This window comes from Dermacentor albipictus, chromosome 3 (genome assembly GCF_038994185.2).
Source record: "Dermacentor albipictus isolate Rhodes 1998 colony chromosome 3, USDA_Dalb.pri_finalv2, whole genome shotgun sequence".
In the NCBI taxonomy this organism is placed as follows: Eukaryota; Metazoa; Arthropoda; class Arachnida; order Ixodida; family Ixodidae; genus Dermacentor; species Dermacentor albipictus.
Window position 1 is genome coordinate 18,001,897 of NC_091823.1, and position 23,389 is coordinate 18,025,285.

General features: G+C 44.3%; 1 protein-coding gene across 1 annotated transcript in view; it reads left to right on the forward strand.

The window, feature by feature from the left end:
* The first annotated feature begins 85 nt into the window (after window positions 1–85).
* The window catches only part of LOC135896962 (PHD finger protein 21A-like), a 35,200-nt gene continuing 11,896 nt past the window's right edge, over window positions 86–23,389 (forward strand). The window contains exons 1-10 of the mRNA XM_065425513.2: window positions 86–421; window positions 852–884; window positions 1,113–1,178; window positions 2,418–2,516; window positions 5,467–5,715; window positions 7,900–8,241; window positions 13,289–13,481; window positions 15,028–15,137; window positions 21,148–21,268; window positions 23,053–23,156. Coding sequence (XP_065281585.2) covers window positions 359–421; window positions 852–884; window positions 1,113–1,178; window positions 2,418–2,516; window positions 5,467–5,715; window positions 7,900–8,241; window positions 13,289–13,481; window positions 15,028–15,137; window positions 21,148–21,268; window positions 23,053–23,156 — 1,380 coding nt within the window. The 5' untranslated portion in view covers window positions 86–358. The remainder of the gene's footprint in view (window positions 422–851; window positions 885–1,112; window positions 1,179–2,417; window positions 2,517–5,466; window positions 5,716–7,899; window positions 8,242–13,288; window positions 13,482–15,027; window positions 15,138–21,147; window positions 21,269–23,052; window positions 23,157–23,389) is intronic.

Consider the following 23,389-nt stretch of genomic DNA (forward strand, 5'->3'; position numbering starts at 1 on the left):
TTTCGGGAGCAAGTCTCTGCCTGATCACTACGCCTACACTTGAAAAGTAGTCCCTCCGCACCCATCAAAGATTTCTAATTTCTCTTTCTAAGACAACAAAAAAAGTTGACTAAGAACGTATATCGTTGCGTTAGTGATTATCTAGCACCGGATGCTGGGGTATTAATTGAGTAAATTGAGTTTTGATCAGTCAGCTGCAGTTTCAGCTCATTTATTCGTGCAGCGTCTCTACCCTAGGTAGGACGACGAAAGCTCAGCAGTACTTTCCGACTTGATGTAATTTGTGTAATCTGTTATACAAGACCTGTTATTCTTCGCGGGGTCGAGTGATACTCAAGCCAAGCTGGATGCCTTTCAAATGAACGCGATGGAGCTGCAAAGCCTTCAGAGTCAACTTAAAAGTGCCATCCAGAACCATCAGGTATACGGCCGGACGATATGTCTCGAGTTTATCCCAAGTTGATATATCTCGTCTTGAAAAAAACAGGCAGTGTCGACCTGTGCATGTTAAGATAGTAGCTCGATCTTGGCCCTGGGCTGCCTAGTGCTTAACTGCATGGCAGTAGCGTTGTCTGAGAACATTACTCGAGCTGAGCCAGTGAGTTCCCCCCTGCTATCGGTCGGTTCAACTTTGTTGTCGTAGTTTTTATCCAACAGCCGTACTGCTGTGGACTTTCGCGGCAGCCATGTATCGGGACGTGTACACAAACGCCAAGTTTTAGAATAGGCATTGCGCAGTGGACTTTAAGGTTTTTGCGCAAAATGCGCGGTGCGCGTACTTGTTTCGCCCAGTTAACGGGCGCCTAGCGGGTTCTTGTCGCTCATACAACACTTCTGCCTTCCATTTTCAGATCGTGCTGTCAAAAATGCGCATTGATCCTCAGGTAGGCGCTTTGGCTTTATATTTTTTGTTGGCACTCTTCGGCTCGTAATGCGCGCATGTGGGCTGCTCTGAGCCTCTGAAAAGCGCTGCTCGGGAGATGCAAAGGCGCTGTGTACGCGACGCAAAACTCGCTGCGGGATCCCCGAAGTGTGCCCCCGTTATTTTGTTTTGTTTTTTTAACGAATCTGCAAAGTTGCTTGCGGCCACTCAGAATGTGTTTTCCTTGCAGAATACGGCTCTTCAGAGACAGCTCCACGATTTGCAAGCCGAAATCATGACTCTAAGCGACAAGCAAGTAAGTAATCAGCTCCAGATTTATCGACTGTTGTGACCTTGGCATGATGTGTGTGTAGCCTGCGCGGCGCTTGTCAGCTCGGTGGTTGAGGTCGGCCCGTGGAGTTCGGGTGTTTTGGTCGCGCTTGCACCTTATGAGGTCGGCGGCGCTACCTTCTATCGGCTTCGCATGTGTTGCGTTGGCCAAATGGGTTTAGATGGTTGTCAACGAGTGCAGCATAAAAACAAACTTGGAGGTGTGTGACATCACGAGTGCCAGCACCGCGGCTTCCTTTCTTGCTGGCGTGTGCTTAGACTTTGCTTTCGCATTCACAAGCGCCGATTGTCTTCGTGCATGAATTCGCCGTGCCTGCGCTTGCACTTCAAATGTTCGTGAAGGCTTAAAAAAAAAAAAATGCCTCCCGTGCTTTTTTAGTTCTCGGTGGCGTGAAAATTTTGGTTGAGAAGCGTTAAGTCAGTCTACCGTTTTACTCGCGGCCATTATTGCTTAAAACCCCCAGCTGTTATTTGACTCGTCGCTCCTATGAAGACGTTATTTTTTAAAGCACAATCAAACAATGGTTTTTAAAACTTATTTTTACAGCCTAGAGCCGATTCTGTTCTTGCTTGAACACGAAAATTAATGCTCAATAAAGGGCGATTTTAGCTTGAAAGCTCGAAACTTCTCTTCGGAATTATGTTATCTTTTATGAGAACAATGATTCAGTGTCATGAGTTTACTGATGGACAAGCTTCACCTGTTGTACACAACAAACAGCAATGTGTTCTAATGCTGACTGACAATTTTACTGTCAGAAATTATGCTATGGGATTGATATTGCGTTGTCACAACTTGAAGGTGTTATTTCACATCTTGTAGGGATTGCACGTGCCCTGTCTTTTTAACATTTGCTTTTGATAAAATCACTTTTGTGGCAGCTGTAGGCAAAAAGCATACAATATAAATTTAGTTTATATAAGTAGATGAATAGTAAATTTTGTTCATGTGACATGTTTGCATGCTGTCATCTCTAACTTGTTTATTGTCAACATGCAGCATGATATCCAGACACTTACCTTGTTTACCTTGAAATTATGGCATTAATAGTCAAAATCACAGTTTTAGAGCCTGTGTTCAACTAAACGTTGGAGTTTACGTTTGTGTTACAGGTTTAGCTTGCAAGTTTGCAGAAAAATCGGTTTGCTGAAGTGCCAAGCACGACAGTGTGTTTAACATAGTTTTTAATCTTTGTTTTTACAGAAACAGGTGGTACAACAACTGAGGTCAGAGCTTGAGCGGAAACAAAGTTCAGCAGTTCTGAAGCTTTCTCACAATGCGCAACTCCTGCCTAGGGGCATGGTAAGTTGGATAATTCTTTTTTATTGATGTGCTCGGCTCGTATGAGTGTCACACATTACACGCTTTTCCCCACCATTGCACTGTGTGCAAATCATATTGACCGCAAAAAAGACGAGGACAAAAGTTGAAAGTTACCGCCCGTGCTGTTTATGTGTTTTCTTCCTCTGTCCCCGTCCTTTTTGCGGTCAATATGATTTGCAGTAAATACCAACTAGGCCAAACTGAAGTTCTTCCATTGCACTGTGTGATTTCATGTGATGTGCTTGAGAATTTCTTTTGACATGTTTTGTACTGTCACGGCACCTGCCGCAGTAGCTTGGTGGCTATGGTGCTGTGCTCCTAAGCCTGGGTTGCGAGTTTCATCCTGGCTGTGGCGGCCGCATTTTCAGTGGAGAAAAATGCAAAAACGTTTGTGCACTTATATTTAAAGAACCCTAGGTGGTCAAAATGAATCCAGTCACACACTATGGCATCCCTCATCATCATATTGTGGTTCTGGCACAAAAAATTCTCCATTTTTTTTTGTACTGTCATGTTATTGAATTCTTCTCTATGGATTCTGTCATAACTGTAGTCTATTCAGGGTTAAGAACTGTCCAGTCTTTTCTTGTTACATATCGTTATCGCCAGAGAGGTGCACTATGGAAACTTGCCCTGTATTATAAAACATTCCTCAATTGAACACTGCACCTCAGTTGCAAAAACTGAAAGACAATGCCTACCCTCAACTGAAGTCACAGCCACGCTTCCATGATGCCTCTTGGTGATTCCTGAGCTGAAATCTCATAATCGGATGTGCCTAGCATGTACTTGAATAGTGGGCACGTGTTTGTCATGCACCTCCTGGTCACAGTAATTGAGGTAGAGAGCATTATTCAAAAGCACTGTTCACTTCAGTTGAGGAGCACCACTGTGCTACATGCTGAAGTTCAAGAGGGACTTTCAACTGAGGCCTGTTTGTGTATATGGGGATTAGTGTAATTCTTCAACTAAGAATAAAGTCATGTTTTGCTGCCACCTTGTGATAAGTGTTACAACACAAAAAGCCTCAGCATGCTTCTTGGTGCCATCCCATGGCAGAAGTTATGGCATGGTATCCACTTGCCGCACTTCAGAAAGTGAGCCACAGTTCATCATTTGCTCTCCACGTGGCACTGAATGGGTGGCTTGAGGAACTCTCTTAGAAGGGACCGTAACTCTGATGATATTTGCCTTTGTGCTGCCATCATTTCAAGCTACAGTTTGGCGTTTGCTTTGCAATACAACCACTCAGCCTTTTGTTCTGCATTTCATTGCTCATATTGCGCTCTTTGCTTAGCTGCATCTGTACATTGTTAAATGGTTTGTTGTTTGTTTAGCAGTAATTTTGTGAGGCAAACTCTTTCCCTCAGTATCTCTCATAGTACATCTGGTAGTGACCAGAATGAAAAGGCATCTCTGGCAGAGTTAACGTTTCTTTCTGAGCTCAAATGTGAATTTAAAGGCTACACCATAGTTTTGCTGAGAGAAAACCGAGCTAACAACTAGGCTGGGAATGGTTTCTGTTTATACTAATGAATTTTGACATGACCCTATATCAATGTATTGATCCCTGTTGAAGAGAAACAAGCAGTTAAAATTTATCTGGTGCCTGTCACCATAAAGTTCCTGATAGTCCAGGTATAGCTCTGGAATGTCACAATTAACCACAATGGTGGCTTGGTGGCGTGACATTTTTTTTTTTTTGCTGAAGCACAAGTTAGCATGTTAGATTCCTAGCCACTTACTGTTACTTCTATTTGTTATTTCATATGTAATAATTATGGCAACGTGAAACCAAGCAAAGTGTCATTGGCATTGACCAATATTCCAACTTATCCTAAAGATACTGTAATGCTAAAAAAAAAAGGACGAAAGTGCCTGTGGTGTTCTGCTTCTGAAAATAAAATTGTGGGTTTTATTTCCAGCTGCACAGGCTGCATTGTACTTAAGGTGCAATGCAAAAATGCTTATTTAGTGTGCTTTGGTTGCATGTTAAAGGGGCACTAAGTCAAACTAAAGTGATAGATTAGTGCTCGAGACTCTCTAAGGCAGCAGTATTATCGCGAACAGGGCCTTAATAATAGAGAAATCGAGGTAAATGCGGGACATTAAACCACTTGCCCGATGACAAAAGCACTCGTCAGTTAAATTCTGTCACTAGTACTGAACTACTCGTTGCAAAAAACATCCTCGTATTGTGTTATAAGGTGAAATAAAATGCTACTTGTTCAGTTCCATATCATTAAAAGAAGAAGAGAACTCATTGAAATTATCCTTGACAATGACGCAGGCGGTCAAAAGGCTTCATTTTCACTCGACTCTGCGCCGCCGACGCTTTTGCATTTCAGTGGTTTCGTTATCGCGTAGTGCTGCAGTGTTTTTGCTGGTTTACGAAAATCACATAAACTGCAAGTAGCAGAGAATTCAACTTCCATGTGATGTCGAAGGATGCCTGAACGGTCTACAGCACTTGACCCAAAAAGAAGCTGCAGCGGCAAATCTGCCGCTCTGTCTTGGCTCGGTGCCGCCTTCTATTGGGCGGCGTTTTACTCACTGACGGCAGCAAAGGCCGACGATGGCGTATGCAATGTCAACACTCCTGCGGTTAGGTGGCAGGAGATTTGAATTTTTGAAAAAGCATTGGGACCCTGCAGATGCAATTTTCTCGTAATCTTAGTCTCTTCTTGGCACAAAACAAGTGTTGCGAGGTTTCTGGAATGGTATTTAAACAGTCCATGTCGACTTAGTATTTGTCTTTAGTGTCCGTTTAAAGCACCTCAGGTAGTTTAAATTAATCAGGAGCCCCCGCTTTAGCATTTGTGATAGCCCTTCTGTTTAGGATGTCAAAACACCATAATCAGCCATGATGTCCAGAGGTCTTCTGCTGTCTGATGGTGCAGATGTTAAAAACTGTGCTGCTGCTTTGCAGCTGGGCGGTGCAGGCGTTCCTGTGAAGCTGCAGGCAGCCCTGAAGGGGGCACCAGGAGGTGTGCTGCTGCCGCAGGTGGTGGTAGTTCCAAGCTGCAGTGGACCCCCTCACGGCCCTCCCACTCTGATGGCCCCATCAATACGTGTGCCCCAGTACCCGCCCTGTGGCCAGCGCTTGACTCCACAGCAGCCATTGGTGCAGACCCAGCATCAGCAGCCCCAGCAGCAGCATCAGCAATCTCAGCATCAGGTGAAGTGTCTATCCAGCAGGCATTGTTCAAACTTCTCGCTACCCGCTGTGGTGGCTCAATGGCTGTACCTATTGTGCTGCTGTGTGCGATATTGCAAGTTTTTTTTCTGGTCGCTGTGCCTGCATTCTGATAAATGTGGAATGCAAAGGTGTTGGTGTGTGGTGAGAACCCCAGATGGTCGAAATTGATACAGAACTTTGTGCCACGGCGCCCCATATTGTTCACTGTGCCACTTATGGATTTAAACCCTGCAATTTATTATACAATATATTGAAATGCCATCACCATTTGCTGTGGCAGTTCATTGCCTATGTGGTCATTTTCATGAATCCACCTAGAAACATTTCGACAGGAGATTGGATAAGACCAAGTATGCAAGCATCTTAAAGTAATGCAAGTTCAGTGAACCCTCATTATAACAAAATTGCTTTATTTGAAGTACTTACTTCTTTCACAGTCTCTTTTGGCCCCGACTGTAGAGCCTGCATTTTAGGCCAGGTTATTCAAAGTGGGGTGATATCAGACTTAGTACAAAGTGGGCAGAAATCTGCATGGGACTTCTCAGTACAGTGCCGACGATGACTCGGCATTCTTCGTAAGACAGGCAGATGTTATGGCTAGAACATCTACCCTTTGCCAGAGGCGTACTTTTGGCAGTAAACAATCCTAAAATTTGCCAGGTCTTGTAGAGAATGCACCATAGGCAACACTGCTGGTAGGATACTGTATTGCAACTATGGAAAACCGGAGCAATTTTCTGAAAAACACAGCTAACCTTTTCTAGAAGGTTCCTCTAATTTCGAAACATCCTAGCTGTGGGCTCCTAACTTGGAGTGGGACATAAAAGTAAGAAGAGGGGCCAGATTCTGATGCTGCATGTAGTTGTCAAATAAACACTTTCGCATGTGACTAATTTTGGATGTTCTGACCTCACACATAAGAATTTTTAACCACAATTCAAATACATTTATTCAAGAAAAAAAAAAAAGAAGGAATATCTTCATCAGAGGTATAGAACAATTCGTGCAGTTGAACCTTGCAATAATGAAATCGGCGGGTAACGCGGAAAAATTCGCTCTCGCAAGAATTTTGTTGCTGCGACAGCACAGATAGGTAATGCATCGCACAACGAAACTTTACTGTCGAAATTCCATTAGCCTACTTTGGCAAGCTGTGCTTGAGGATATAGAACCGCATTGCCAACAGTACAAAGTGTGCTGCATGCGTCAATCAGCAGTGGCAGCACTGCCGTGGAGTAGTATTCTCGGTCACTTGCTTTTGGATATATGATCACTTTTACAAGATTTTGCATGAGTCGGCACTAGACGCAGAGCAACAGCACTCCATGCATGCAGCAGCATTTCTCCAGTGCACGCTGTCGCCTGCAGGCGCCGACGCTTCCTGTGCCAAACGCCAGCTGAATGCAAAAGGGGCCATATCTCGTATACCTGAAAGCAGTCGATCAAGATTACGGCCCCTTTGCACAAATATACATCCGATGCCGAATCCGCATGCAATGTCTCTTGGGTGGCACCAAAACCAGCATTCTTAAAGCAAGGGATGCGTATTCCCAGACAATTGCTCAATAATGGCCCGATGTGTGGCACTCCATGCTGCTACCGCCATCTTAAGTGCCATAAACAACTGCACGTCGGTTGGTCATGGATTACCTTGTTCTCGCTGCATTTTTCTCACCGAGGTGTGCTTTACGTACTGCACTAGCTGTGCAAAAACAGAAGGCAGAGGCTCAGCAAAAGGTATCTATCTAAAGGCTGTCGTCTCAGTTGCTAAGTCGCGTGTTGCACTCACCAAAGATTCTTTTGTTGTTTTATTCAAACTTCATCAATGCCTGGCTGCGCAGTGGTTCCGCAGGCTGCAAAGCTGTCTTCTTGTTTCCATGTTTACAGTTATGCACTCAATTGAGAATACATTATGGTAAGTCGTAATAATTGACATAACGAAGTGACGGATATAACGAAGTGATTTAGGCTCCCCCTTCAACTTCGTTGTAATGAGGTTAGAGTGTACTTCCACACTGCACCAGCTCTGCTCTGTACAATGTGCCTGTGCCTCATTGATATTAACTGCACTGCCACATGTTGCTGCCACTCTCGCAATAAAATAAGTCGGGCACCTTGTTTAATGCAGGCACTTATTCGTAGCTGCCTTACTTCGCTTTGCAGCACACCTTGGTCTCCACTGCACCACCTGTGCCACGGGTCCCCAAGTCCTGCGTCGCCGTGCTTGTACAGGCAAGCAGCATCAACAGCACAGCTGCGGGACTGGTGGTGCCAAACCTTGGAACCAACATTCACAGTAACACCAACAGGACCACTGTCACCACAACGATGACCACAACCACCACCAATGGCATCTGTGCAACGGGCGGTGCAACCACGATGGTGACGGTGACAGCTGCGATGCCTGCACCCGTGCCCACTGCGGCTGTGGCTTCTCCTCGCAGAACTGTGCCTGTGGCTCCCCCTCCTCCAAGTGCCCCTCCACCAACTAAGGAGGACCACCAGGTGAGTTCCAGCATACAGCAGCTTTTAAATGAATTCAGTTTACTACTGTAAAACCTCATTCATACATTTAGAAAAAAAAATTCTGTAGAAAACATACTAAACGGATAAATGTATGATCCGAAGTCATTAAAAGTTTCGGCAGACTTAGCTGTAGTTGACACCTATGTAATATGAAGTGTTGTATGAATCATTGCAGCACGAGATGCCGACGCGCGCTGAGCTGGTAAGGTGCGGGTGGCCCGAGATGTGCTTTGTCATTTTTGCGGCTTTGGCAAGCTTACGTTTGCGCTCCTCGAATTCGGCCTGGGTCAGCAGCTTCTTGGAGCAATTGGAGCGAGGCGTTGTGGCAAGAAACTTTGATGTGCTCAATCAGAGCAAGCCGTTGCGGAACGAGATGCTGACATAAGTCGAGCTCGTGGGACCTGAGCAACTCTAGAGGCAGGTTGTTGTTTTCCTATTGTTTAGTGCTTTAAGACAGCAACAGGAAAGCGAAATGAAGTCAGGCTGTTGGGTGACGCCGAAATACAACTCCTACGGTGCCAGCAAAGTTAAACGTGACTTTCGCTTCATGCCACCTGCAGCAGATAATGGCGGCACATTTGGGTTATCGCATATTAAAAGCGTGCAGTATGCTTCCAATGGCATGATGCCCCATGTGCTGCGAAACAGAGAGATGAAGATGCTTATTGCAATAAGGTTGGCGGAGGTCGCTGTGCATGTGATGCGTGGTGACCGGGGAGATTTGGTGGTACCGAAATACGAAACCAAGTGCATACCGGCATTTTCATGTGAGACGGGCAGCTGAGTATTGCGGGGAAGCTGCTGCAGTGAGCAGCTACTGTTCTCGACGGTGTGCGCCTTATGTCTTTTCTTGTTTACATGGGATCTGGCGGCTGGAAGACATCACATGATCGCAGTTTGGTGATGTACTGAACGTTAGTGCCAGAAGATAGTGTTTTCCAGGAACATATGAATGGGTAAAAGAAAAGAACAACTTTATGGTTCATTTTTGTGTTCTCGATCGTAAACGTTGGCATTAGGAGATTGTATGTAGCAGGATTAAATCAATAAGGTTCTGCTCTATACATAATTCAACTTGGATAACTTGTCATTCTGGTTTTGCACCATCATACTTGCCTTAGTGTTAATAACAGTGACTTTCCACCATGCCTGGCCCAACTAGCTGAGGCACTGTTACAATTTCACTGTGTGCATGTGCGCATGCATGTACCATATTTGCTTTGCTGTTTTAGCTTACTGCAGTCAGTTGTAACTTTCTGCCACAGAGGCACGACGTACCTAGGTAGTGTTACTGGTCGATTACTTTTGGGAATGCTTTGACCTTCGTGCGATGTAACATATCTATCCTCATTAGAAGAACATTGATCTTATCCACTGTCTTATCTGGTAAATGCAGACAAAAAGTGATATTCTTGAAAGTAAGGCTGACAATACAGCTGCTGGTTTTGACCCAAGGAGATTTAACATAAAAATTTCTGTAGTGGCAGCCCCTACAGCTCTTTACCAGCAGAGGTGAAGCCAGTGTTTGCCTCTACGTGTCCTCTGAAAGTGAGTCGCACTATTTGGGTGCCACTCACAGATCAAGTGCTTTTGTTGTCTTATTGTAAATGCTAGGCTAATTGGAAAGCAAAAGTACGTTATTTCGGGCTACGATATTACGTTTGGCATAGCAGTGATATAACAATCTCCCATACAGTTGGCCACTATGTTCATGCCTTATCCTAAACATGACACAATGTTGCATGTTGAGCGGTATGCTTACTGAAATATCAGCCATCTTAACACATTCCTGTCCGCGGAAAAATAGGCAGTTTTCGGGTAGTCTAGTAAACAATTGTTTTACCGCAACAGCAAATTCTTGATATTAAAATGTGTGGTATCAATTTGTAAAAGATCATGTGATTTCTAATGGTACTATCTTCAAGCAAACCTTTACTGCTAATTCTTTAAAAATAATTATTGAATAAGAAAATGTATAACAAAAATGAGAAAACTTAGTAAAACCATCGATGCTGCTTTGCACCAAGGGAACATAAAAGAAATTCTAAATATACATGTTAAAGAAAAGAAGAATATATAAAATGCTATATATAACATTCCTGCAAATACATATAAGCATTCTTAAGAACTTCATCATACACAACAAGAAATGTTAGCCCAGGTAGCTATTGCGCCATCGCACAAACTGCCATAGTACTGCTGGTGACACTGCGGAGCGCATTGCCGAGGTCAAATCCCGGCCGTTTTCTCACACAAAACTCCACTCTTTGTGCTGCCGCTAGCAAGTGATCCTGCCCAAACAACGTTGACACCCTGCAGATAAAAACTGTGACCTTTAGAACACAATGGAAATCGTTAGATCTGAGCTCAGCTGCAACGAAATGGTTTGGAGTAGAAAACTGAACTTACGAGCGGAGGCCTGTTGATGTTCTGGGGCTATTTGACACATTTTCGACGTCCTTGCTAGAGTCTGATGAATCAAAATCATCTTCTGAGTCGATGCTGCTACCACCATCGCAGTATTCTCACTCAGACTTATCTGAATCTGTGGAAATTCGCTGTTTCTGAAGGGCAGCTGCATGCGACGTCGACGCCATGTCGGAAGCTATGGCTGTGTGTCATGCATGGCTGAAAGGCGCTTTAAAAATCCCCCCGTTGTGAAAAAGAGAAACACAAAAGCGAAACTAGAAAATATTTTCTCTTTTAGGTGTTGTATTGTGCTAGCTGTCCAGAAGTGCTTTGAGTGCGGCAAAATTTGAAGTTTAAACCATCAAAAATATGTTATCGATGGGTGCAGGTATGGACAGAAAAGTGTTAAACCTGCTAGAAGTGAGAAAAAAGCGCTTCCTAATCTTCATAAGTCCTATAGTAAGATGGCCACGGTCGGACTTCACTTTCAGCACATAATGAGGTATTTTTTAAAACCTCCTTGTTTCTACACCTGCACTCTCGAGAAAAAAGCATTTCTTGCATTTTCCATGGACATGAAGAGAAAGGGCTGCTGTTTCTCACTAGTATGCAGCAGTTATGCCGTGCACTCGTAGTTACACACACCCACGACAAGCTTTATGCAAAGGCTCTGTGAATGTGAAGAAAAATCACTGTGCTAAGCAGAAAACCAAGTTAAGAGCAATGCTGATGAACAGATGTCTTTCCTAGGACAAAGATACATGAGAGAAGGTGTTTAGATGTGGCAATGTAAGGACAGGCTGGTAAGAAAACTTCTTGTGGTTGGTCATTTACAGTGAGTTCCACAAGACACTTATACAACTTCTGCAAGCAGCATGCTGGATTAAAGCACTTTATATGGACACTAAGGAGGAACAGTAAGATAGGATATTAGATTTCTGGAATACCTGAAATGCCAGTTTTTCTGTGTATGGAGACTTGGTAACACAGAAGAGATGCAGAAGTAAGAGAAAGGACCCATGCTAGCTACTTGTGACAGAGTGACATTTGGACAGTGTCTGCAGGGTCCAGTTCGTCATTGTTTGATAAACAAGGATTACTTTGCATTGTAAGGAAACCAAAAACTGAACCTAGGGAGTTTTTTCTGAAGACTACCTAAACATGAAAAGTACTGGGATACAGTTCACTTCCATTAATTTGACCCTGATGGGACCGACGCAATCAATTGAGTTATCCGGCTGAAGATGCTCATGCAAGATGCTGAAAAGGACACCAAAACACACTGCCAATTCATTTAGGAGTATTTGCCTGATTACAACATGCCCCCTAATCAAACAAGCTTTCGCTTTCTACATGTCCGGTATTAGCGGCGAGAACTTGGAGTGGTGCCCTCTCATGAGTGACGTCACAGCCAGGACGCTGCTCGCTCCGGCTCGCTCCGGCTCGCTCCGGCTCGCTCCGGCTCGCTCGGCTGCCATGCGTGCTCGTTCCCTTCATGTATATGCTTGGGGTATAGGTGGCTCGAGCCATTCTTATTGAAGGATATATCGGCTTCTTTCTGCTGCTTTGCCTGAACCACAGTTCTTTCTTCAAAAGTGCGTGAGTCGAGAAAATTTGCGCCTTGGATGTTGCAAGCTATGTAGCGTTGAAGGGGTCTACTGGTTTTGCAATGTACATATGCGCCGTGCCTGTCCATAAATTTTGCGTAAAAATAATGTCTGCAAATTCAACACGTGAAGTTGGGTATGATGCTTTGCTAAACACTTAACATTCTGTTAGTACTTAGCTATGACAGACATTGCATTTTACATGGAAGAAATATCTTGGCATTTGGTGTCAACATGTTACCCGTGTTAGAAAGACGCTGCCCAGCAAAAGCTGTCATCATAATTCTTAACACTCTGGTGAGTTGTTCCAGTCAAATATGGCCACTTTATTAATGCATAAGAGAAAGAGTTAGCCACGCATTTCGTATGAAAAGTTTGCCGCTATCTTCACCGCTCTCTGAAACAGGCCCTCATAAAACAAATTGCTCATGGCTGCTAACACGATGGCATGTCATGTACAGTTATTACATAATTAATTCACAAATACCATAGTAGCAATCACCTGAAAGAAAAGTTTTGTGGTTAAGATCGAGAGCCAATCAATTGCAAGCGAAGAAATGTTTTAAAGCGACCCTCAGTAGCCTTTATCGACAATGTGGCATACCACTCACACAACGAAAGCAACTAACTGTCGTGATGGTGAGGCACACATTGTTCGCGAAACCCATCAGTGTTTGAAATAAGCCAAGGGCAATGGATGAGCTCAAATTGTCTTGCGGACTGCATTGAAAATAAAACAGCACTGGACAAGTTGGGTTCGTTGTTTGTCTTTTTTGCAAGTACGCGCCTGATGAGCTCAGCTCTATTTTCATACTGAACGGGTTCACCCACTGGAAAATGCTGAAACAAGGGAAACATGGCAGCTGCTGGCTCGTGTGAGAAGCCCAGCCTCGAAACCCTTGGCAGCCACAGAGTGATTTTGGTCTTCTGTTCGTATATTCTGTGATACTTTGCAGGTGTTGTGCACTTCAGCGTGGTGTAACTGGTGATGCATACACATGTATTCACAGAAGCTGGAACTGCTTAGTGCCTTGGGCCTGATGACCCGGGAGGCTCTGCGCGAGCTCCAGCATCGTCGGGGAGAGCGCAAGCGGCGCACCACTGCCAACCCTCACTTTTCCAGTGCTGCCCTGGAGGAGAAACGGCGCAATGCACTGCTTCTGATTGGCGAAAACATGGCCTCGGGCAGAAAGTGTCAAAAGGGTAGGAACCTCCCGCTCTCATCATCAATGATTGTGCATTTATTTCACAGCATACTGTTGGTGTGTGACTAGATGCAGTGTAACGTGCCTGTGCAATGCACGGTTCTGGTTCCAGCAAATCCAGGACCGCCAGCTCAAAATGTTGACCAAGGTTCATTCTGAGAGAACTATTGAAGCAGGAAACTGAGACCGGAACATGAAGTTTTCAGCCACTTTTTCTGAAGTGTTAGTGTTTGTGCACATTCAGTAGAACCTCATTTATGAGAACTTCAGGGAAGGTCTCAAGAATATTGCATAGTTTGAAAGCGGCACAAGCTGGACATGTGTCATTAAAGTAATCATGTAATGGTTGCCAAGTCTGAGTCCGCGTGGCGATTATATATAGGGGACTCATTATGTTTAGGCTTGGATGTATCAAATCTTGAAGATATCACAAAGTAGTTTGGTTTGTTGATATTTGGAATGTTGATAACTCAATATCTAAAAATATTAGTTAGAACACATGCAGAATTCCTTCATTTTTGCCATAAAAGCTGTTTTTACAACTTTCTACAAGACATAATGCATTGCACATTTATTGCGATAGCGATTATATGGCCACATCAGGTGAATTTTCGTTGCCGTAGTGATGTTAAAAATTAACTCCAAGTGCAAGAAGAATGAGTACTGCACATGCTGTATGCTGCGGGCGCGAGGGCAAATATGCAAGGATGAGCCGAGAAGGATGGCAGTTTGATGCGCAGTCTTCCCATGCACCCTATGTTGAAAGTCATGTGATCGAGCGAGCATATGTTGGAGGTCATTTGCGGTGGGTGCCAGGACTAAAGATGAGTTAAGATGGCTGGTGGCTACATGCAAGCTGTCTTTTCGTGCGCCTTGTGTTGGAAGTCATGTAATCTGTGTTTTGGAGATGCAGCACAGTTGAAATTATGAAGTGAGCATTAGCATGAAGTGTGCGCTTTCAGACAGGCATGCATGCTCCCTGCTGCTTGTACTTATCGTGACAGCTTTGTGACAGTGATTGCGATCATAGAGTGAGATCTGTCCATGTTTTTCTGTGCACACATGACACTATGGCTATTATGAGAATGCTTACTGCAATCTACACAGCCTGTGAAACTGAACCTTACTTTGTGTAATTGACTATCGCTACCAATGCTTTGCCTCTTGGACAAAGCTGTGACTTATACTTAATGTCAAGAGAAACATGATAAGGTAATGCATAATATGCAATATTTTTTACACATGCCACCTTTATGTTCTTCATGACTTGAAAGGTTTCAGCTAAGGGCAACAAGTTATTTGAAAGTACCTTTCGGTGTTCCCACCACAGAGGCAAACAATGCTTGGTGCATCAGTTTCTCTCCTTTTAAATCTGTATTGGTCAAAAGATTATTCTCAATTTGATAGCTATACCTAGTTTTGTCAGTCCTTGTTTGATGGTATTGTGTGCCTACTAGGATTGTTGACAGCGTAGTTTTTGAGCGTTTACATGATGCATTGTTTAGCACATTGGTTAAATTGCACAATGGATGCCTCTTCTACAGTGCGATCACGCCTTGGTTCGTCCACACCAAGTTCACCGGAAGCATCGTCGAACGAGACCATACCTAATGGCCATCCATCACCACCACCCTGCTGCGACGTCACCACAAAGGTGCTCAAAACGTTGCCGATCTACCTTGAGTGTCATTTTGCCTCATTTGTGTCCTTCGTCATACAGTGCTTTGAAGCATCATCTGGAGTTTCTCAACATAAGGGGTGCCAATAGGCACAAACTCACGTATCTCCTTGTCTAAAAAGACGCATTTTTCTTACTTTCAGAAATTGTACTGGGTGCGTGCCTTGCATGAATCAGATTTATAGCTTCTCACTGGAGCCTTGAATTGCTTAATCATAGCTGTTTTTCTACTCTCAAACTGATTTAATGCAACGAACCCATATGCTATTTATGACTGCTATCTCTCATATGATTGTGTAGAAATCATTAAAAAGATCTTTCCTTGTCTGTGAGCTTATTAGAGATAAGCGTTATATTCCAGTTAAAATGACTTACAAGCTGTCTGGCACAATCATTTAAAGGTATTTCACAATCTATGAGTACATTTTATCCTTGCACTTACATTGAAATTTGATGGCCATGATGTAGCAGTTTTGGGTGCTGGCAAAAAAGCTATTTAGATTTCATTTTAATGCATTCAATTATAAATTGATCATCTCAAAAGTTCCTGGTATACAGTTGCCGACCGTTTATTCGGACCTCACGGGGACTGCGGAAATGTCCGAATAAACAGGTGTCCGAAAAAGCAGATTAAGAAAAAAAAAAAATTAAATCCTTTATTTCCACGCACTTATTCGGGCTCGGCAGTAGGCTAGAAGAAATCGTGAATGCGCCGTTGCACGCTGTTCGTTTACGCGCAATCAGATAAGCCTGAATCATGGAGAGGGTCGTACATTCACTATAGGCGGCTGAAAGCACAGTCACTGCTTGTACATGCCCGCATGCGACGGCAGCGTAGCACATGGTGCGTCATCTTCCGACACAAGAGTCATCGTCTGACGGTGCAGCAGAAACCTGACGAATGATCTCGCTGTCGTCGAGTTCTGTGCGCGTCAGTGCAGTAGTGTCAGCACCTGTGAAACTGTCAAATGGGACGGTGTCCGGAGTCGCAATGCAACCACTCCGCAGGTCTCGGCAGAATATTTTCCGTGTCAGTAGGGAGCACATCGGAAGGCGACAAATCTTAGGCCTCCCGGCACCCGCTTGCCGGCATTCCCCAGTGCAGCCTGCGCGGGCACTGTCGGCGCCATTAGAGACTTGACGCTATGTTTCCGTATGCCGCGTTGGATCACCGAACCCTCGACACAGCACACAAAGCAAACGCCACCGTGCCGACACCAGTCACACAAACGAAGAAACGTGGCCTGCTCGCAGCGTCGTGCGCGAAGAAACAAATGAGCTGCTGGATTGTCTTGACATGGCTTACTAAGCTTAAACCGGAACTGCTACAGAGCCACTCTATCTAACCAGGCAGAAAGATGATGATGAGCGGGGATTTCTGGTAGCGCCACTTCTTGGGGCAGCAAGGAAGCTCTGTTCAAAACAAAAATGGCGTTCAGCAAGTTGAACCATGCACCGGTCAGAGTCTGTGCATGGTGCTCTCAACCGAGTTGGCCCAAGGAGTGTCCGAAAAATCCGACGAGAGGTTGCAAGGTGTCCGAACTTTCGGCAGTTGTTATACATTATGGTCTATGGGGAGAATGGCGGTGCCGCGAAGCTGACCGAATAATCGGGCATGTCCGAATTTTTGGAGTCCGGAAAATCGGTCAGCGACTATATACGTTTTTTTTTTTCTTGGATATTTCCTTTGAAACACATTTGACAAGGGTAGTTAGCATGCATCGTTGAAGCACTAACTGGTGCCCACAAAAATGAATGCGAGAAGGAAAAAGGTTCAATGCACAGTGCTGAAAAATGATTAAGAAAGAATAAATGCAATAAAGCTTTGGTCTGGGCTAGTTGGTACATAATGAAAGTATTGGTGGGGCAGCACTCAAAGACAGAAAGAAGTGTAAGGAGGATGAGTGCAGGACTGAACCCTGGCTATAAATACGTAAACTCTACTGGCCATAAAATTATCGGTCTACTAATATGGTCGACAAAGTGTTCGTGCATACTGTAGTCTCATAATGAGAATGCTTGGTGTAACTGAATGAATGGTTTAATTTATTACACAAACCGGCGCCCTTTCTGCTACAAGGGCTTGTGCTCTTTATTACAATGATATGTTCGGCTCTGGCACGAAAATTGAAAAAAAACAGAAAGCCAGGCTTTGGGCTATCCTCGTCTCACGGTCGCATAGTCAAAGCGTCGGTCATGTTCTTGTCCTCAAAGGCACAACGAAACTGGTATTATGCAGTATTTACCTGGTTTCTTTTCTATATAGATCCCTGTTTAGATATGCCAGTCAGCCGCACTTGCCAGCATTCAGAGTCTGCTGGAAATTTGTGGTAGCTCATGACAGGATTTCTTTTTCATATTAGATGGGCACAATGGTACGCAACATTCTAGGCATGCCCAAATATGGCAAGATGTGAAGGATTCAACCATTAATAGCACCAGTTTTAAAAACTTGTCCCCACTGCCACGCATGTTTTCGTATCGGAAACGTGCGCTGTGTTTTGTAATTGTGTACGGCTGCTGGTGCCAAAGCGGGCGTAACTGTAAACACAGCGCTCCTACCTGCACCTATGCATTTCAGTGCTTCTTTCGATGAGTGGTCATGGCAGCGCATTGTTTCTTTCCCAAATGCTCAACTGAAGAGTGGTGCCTAGTGCTCATGCGTGGTCTTACTATGTCGAGCTGCATGTCGAGGTGCACTCATCAAAAGCGAAGTTGACGAAGCTTGCCCCATCCTTTGCAAACGGACTGTTTTGTCATTGCAAGAGTATGTGGCAGAGCTGTGAGAGCATTCCTCCCTTCAGTGATTGTTGCAAGGAACTTTTCTCTCACAGCATCGTAGGGTCTGTTCATTATATCACCCTTGGTACTACAGGAGTGTTTGCCTCTTGTGCTGCTAATTGTTGGGCACCTGTATAGAATTGGGCATTATTGGAGGTAATGTACAAACAAGCCCCTCCTTCGTTAACTTGGGCAATACTGTCTGTCTTGTGGTGCCCTTTAGAGGCTGAGTGTGTGTGCATTTAGTGACGGCTGACGCAGCTTAGCAGCTCACTAAGCTTGAACTCGCAGTTCACAGTAGCCACTACTGATGCAAATTTTGTAGTGCCACCTGGTTGCCATATAGAGTCAAACCTGGATATATCGAGTTTGAAGGGGATGGCAGAATAGTTTGATATATCAATAATTTGAAATATAAATTGTGCCTTTCTGAAGCTTATCTGACACCTCTGCATATCTCAGTTTCCCCAGATCGGGAAAAGTGGGAATTTACCGATTCGCTTCTTCAAGGCAGCGCCAAATACACAAAATTTGTTTATTTGTTGCACATGAATGCTGCAATTAAATTGATTGCACTTCAGCAGTCTTTGATAAGCTGATCACAACACTAACCTTAAAAGCCTGCATCGCCTGGGCACAAACCATGGTGCACCTTGCAGGCCTCGGAAGTGCTTGCTTCACATTTTTATTCAAGATAAAGTATAAATGGACACTGTGGAAGCAAACCAGCCTGCGTAGGTATGTGCCGTGCCATCATTAGCGTACTTGTACTGTGAATCGTGCACGAATGTGCCAGGCTGTGTGTACATCGTTTAATTGGCTCATCATCACATGTCGGCAACGAGTAATCCATGCAGACTTCTGTTGTGTTTCGCTATCGGAACCGACTTCCTATTGAAACCAGTCGTCCTCACTTTACGCTCCATGTCTGCCCGTATCTTCTTGCATGCCACTTGGTGCTCCAACACCTCGTGGTCTCTTGAATTTACACCTTCCCCTTTAGCCACTGCTTCGATCAGTGACTGCCGACACTACATAGACGTTGCCAGGTTCGGAAGTGGCTTTCAACTTGCAGAACATCCGAGTCGATTCCCATTCACATGTAACTCTAGTGATGAATCACACAGCGTATGCAAGTCTTGTGTGCTGCTGCTGGGATGGTCTTTTCACCAAGGTGGTTTTATTAAATCCAAACTGTAATGTAAAAATCCGTCCTAGTGGTGGTTGGGGTCAGATTCATTTTGGCTGCCTGTTGAAACCTAAAATGCCGTCCGTGAAATTCCCTTGTCTACTATAACACAAAAACCAGCGGCGCAGACATCCCAGTTGGGCATTCCATGCCCGGAGCCACTCAGTCAAAAGATAGAGTGTTATCCACACTTTCCTGTGGAATGCCTATTTGACTGGGCGGCCGTTCACATTCTTGTAGCAAAGTGGTGATCTGCTCTCGCGAATAACAAATGGTTGTAGTTTGCATGACCGAGCCGTCCATGTGTGTAGTGAGCTAAACAGACACGCATGCCATTCATTTTCATCCATGACATTTGCTGCCCATTAGGTTCAATGTCTTGTCTGTTTGACAGCATCTGCCAAAATGTAGTTGTTTTTCATATTCGTCGGCATTAAAAATTACGACGGCGCAAGATGTGAACAGCTATTCGTTCAGGGAACTGCACTTGCAGGGATGCGGTGCGGCGCAGTGGTCGATATATCGAATATGGCAGTGAATGGGAGTTCGATACAGTGAAACCTCGTTAAACCGTAGTTGGCTGACAGAAAAAGTACGTACTAAACGGTAGTACTGCTTAAACGAAATACCACGAGATCGGCCACTTACGTGCCAAAAACGGAACTCGGAGAGTGTGCTATGAAAGGGAAAAAAACATGCAGTATTTATTCCCTTCGTGCGACAAAAGTGTTATTTTCATTTGATGCCGAGGCGGCCTAGCAGCGACGACTGCGGCCTCAAACTTACTGAAGCTTCGAGCCAGCTTTTCAGCCGGCCTCCTCTTCTCGGCAAACACTCGCATGGCAGATTCCTCGTTGGCGTTGCATGTTGTCCATGCACAGGCGCAGTAGCGCTGCAGAAGTAGAAGTCGCGGGACACCTTTTCATTGCGGGGTGCTGTTCTCATCGTGACGATTTCACTCATGAGGCTGACGTAACGCACAGCTTCTACCCCTGTCGGGCCTGAATCGCCCATGCTGTCGCTTTTCGTGTCGTACTTGTCACTGTCCACACTTCAGCAACAACAGAGACAACGATGGCGAAAAGTCAAACCTCATAGTCGACATCAATTTGCGGCCGCAGCGGCGCTGCCGAGCAACGCCACCGAGCAACTTCTTCGCATTCTAAATGCCACACACCGTAGTCAACAGCAGATCCCCGTCGCGTGCCAGCGCCGACTTGTTCGTCTCACGTTCGATAGTATGAATGATGTCTAATTTTTCTTCCATGCTGAGCACCCGGCGTCTTTTTTATTCGAGCTTCGGCATGACGCGAGTCCTTGGTTGCACGACGCCACAACGCTCTCTGGCACGGTGCTGAAATGATGTTGATGTTGATGTGGCTTCACGCACGAACACGCAGGGCGCTTGGAGGCCGTTGTTTCGATCTCTAAGGCTTGTTGTTCTGCCAGGCCACCCGATGGAGACGACGCACCGCCATGTTTGTGCAACGAAAAGTGGAAACACTACGTGTTAACCGATACGTACGCAATAAGCTGGTACAGTTTGTTCTGATGCAAAACACATTATGTTAAATGGCTGCTGAGTCGGGGATTTGGCTTTATTACTTTTTAAATGAAACTACTGTTTTAGTGGGCATGGTTTAACGAGGTTTTACTGCACATGCGTAGTACAGCACTATATTTCTGCAAGGTATTTCCAAAGGTATGTTACAACTGTTCAGTATAGACAATAATTGAATATAGTACTTGAGTTCAGATAATTCGGGTTGGGCTGTAGTAGCTTTGTTCATTATTTTTTTCTCTATTGTCACTGTCATCATTTTCAAATGACATTAGTCATTGTTGTGCAACAATTGGCACAGAAAATAACATTAAACTCGATGAACATGATTTGTTGTAAAACACATTAGGTTTCCTGTATCACAAGAGTACAGTGGACTTTATAATTTCCACTGTCATTTACTTTGATTTTCTGAATAGCACATTCAGGGCCTCTTCTGATCTCTTTGCCAACAGAGAGAAGAAGCACCAGTGCTTGTAAATGGAGATGTGTTGCAAAGCTGGACAAAGAGCACTCCTGAAGAGGTCACAAACAATTCCTTGGGCTGGGTCAGTGACTACGCCCTACTCAAAAGTGGTGAGGACACCTTGCTGTCATACATATGAGGCCATGTTTGCCATGAGATTTCGACATGCACGCCAGTAACGTTTTGTTTAACACAAATATAGGTTAGTGTCTCTACTTTCATGACATTCTGAGAAAGAGTACAAAGTGTTTGCGTCTGTTAAATGTGTGTAATCGGGCATCTTTGAGTGCTCGGTTTGTCAGGAAAAAAACTGGAAAAGCTAGCTACTGCAGAGATGTGGGCTAATATTGCTGCCAATTGGGCGGTAAAATATCTGGACGAATTTAGGTAAACAATGATGTCAAGTGCATTTTTGGAAGATGTTAACCATAAAATGCAATCTGATGCGAAATTTGAGAGAAAAGAGTGTCATTAAGCATAAAATAATTTTTTCAAGTCGGAAGAAAATTGAGGTTCCCTAACTGTTCAATCCACCAGAGATTTAAAATCTCAGCAGAGATGTTAGCAAAGAAGTGCAGCAGAGAAAAGGTGGTCTACAGTATTTTGCCAATCCATATTTTCTGGGAATTGTGCGTGCATATTTTACTTCATAATTCGCTGCTTAACCTCTTGTAATAAGCTCAGAAGGCACTAATAGTGTTCAGAAATGAGCAAGGGTGGCAAGTGGTAATTAAACCTTTAAGGGTCACGGTCGTACTTGTACAGCAGCAACCAAGCATTCGTAAAAAGGCACATTTTTCAGAATGAAGCACCGCTTAGCATCGCTCTGCAGCTGCTGCAACCTTCCACGGCTTTTAAAAAAATATTCTTGCTGTGCTGCTGACCCCCAGCTTCTGCCAAAACTGATTTTTCACTTTGCTCTATGGAGATTGTTGCCAGGGTAGTTGGGGAGTATTCCTGCTTTGCCTAGTTTATTGCGACATGCTCACTGCTGTGCTTGCGCGAGTTATAATCAACATTTTCGCACGTCTCTTCGAGTTACAGGCCTCTAAGTGATTTCTATCTCGTTTCTTATCACTAAGTGTTACTGCAAGATGCTCGCCCGCATAGCTCTCCTGCAGGCATGTAATTACTTTGCTAACAGGCGAGCGCCAACTGTTGATACTGCTGTATGTGCATCTCTCTTTACGAGGCTCGCGATAGCTGATAGAATTTTTTCTGTTGATCTAACAATTTGCTGGCTGCAAGCTTCTCAGGTGCCTTGTTTTTCTGACGTGCGTGCACCACTGAGTTTGCTTTCAGGCACTCACGTGGTATGCCTTGCTTTTGCTTTGGCCATTTGTCCTGGGGCCGTATTCTCTAATGATTCATTTCATTTTCCATTCTCATGACCCTCCGCCATCGGGCCAGACGTGGTTTGGAGTCCGCTGCACCGCCATATTTGCTGGGATCACACCCGCAGCCTGGCATATACGATAAAAGTGGAAAATGAAATGAAATTTCAAAATATGGGCCCTTTGTGTCAAACTTATTTATAACATAAAAATAAGTTTTGTGAATGTTATTACATCTATCAAAAATTCTATGCTACATTATTCATGTATTAAATAATGAGTCATGTTAAAACTGCACGTATTACAAACAAAAATTTCGCTTTAGTGTCACCTAAAACATGTTTGCTTTTGTTTTATCAAAATAGGTAATTCTAAATAATTTGATTCGGCAATAAAAAGATGTGAGTCTTGTGGGACACATTTCCTCGAAAAATGTGTGTCAATCACTTCGATTGGACCAACATTGGGCTTGTCACATTCCCATTGCGTTTTACTGACCGTTCAGTTACCTTATACAAGATGACACATTTAATTTGATGTTCTCCTCCGGTCTCATGCAGCCAAAGCAGAAGAAAAGCAGAAGCTGCTGAAAAGAAGCCTGGAATTAAAAGCCGAGCGCATGCAGCTAGAAGCGAAGAAGCAGCAGCTGTCGGAGATCATTGCTGTAAGTTGTGACAGCAGCAGCTTTTTTTCTCCTTATTGCTGATTGATGTTAGTTCCCCATGCAGCAAGCATATGGAGGATGCCAGTGATGTAATCTTGCAGTAATTTGAGTAACTTTGTCTTCCTTATTATGCACTGAAATGGAACCTTTGCAGGATGGCCAAGTTTGCTTTCCTGCACAGCGAAAACTTTCAGTGTGAGGTCTTACCACAGTCAGTCCTCCCCGGACACAAG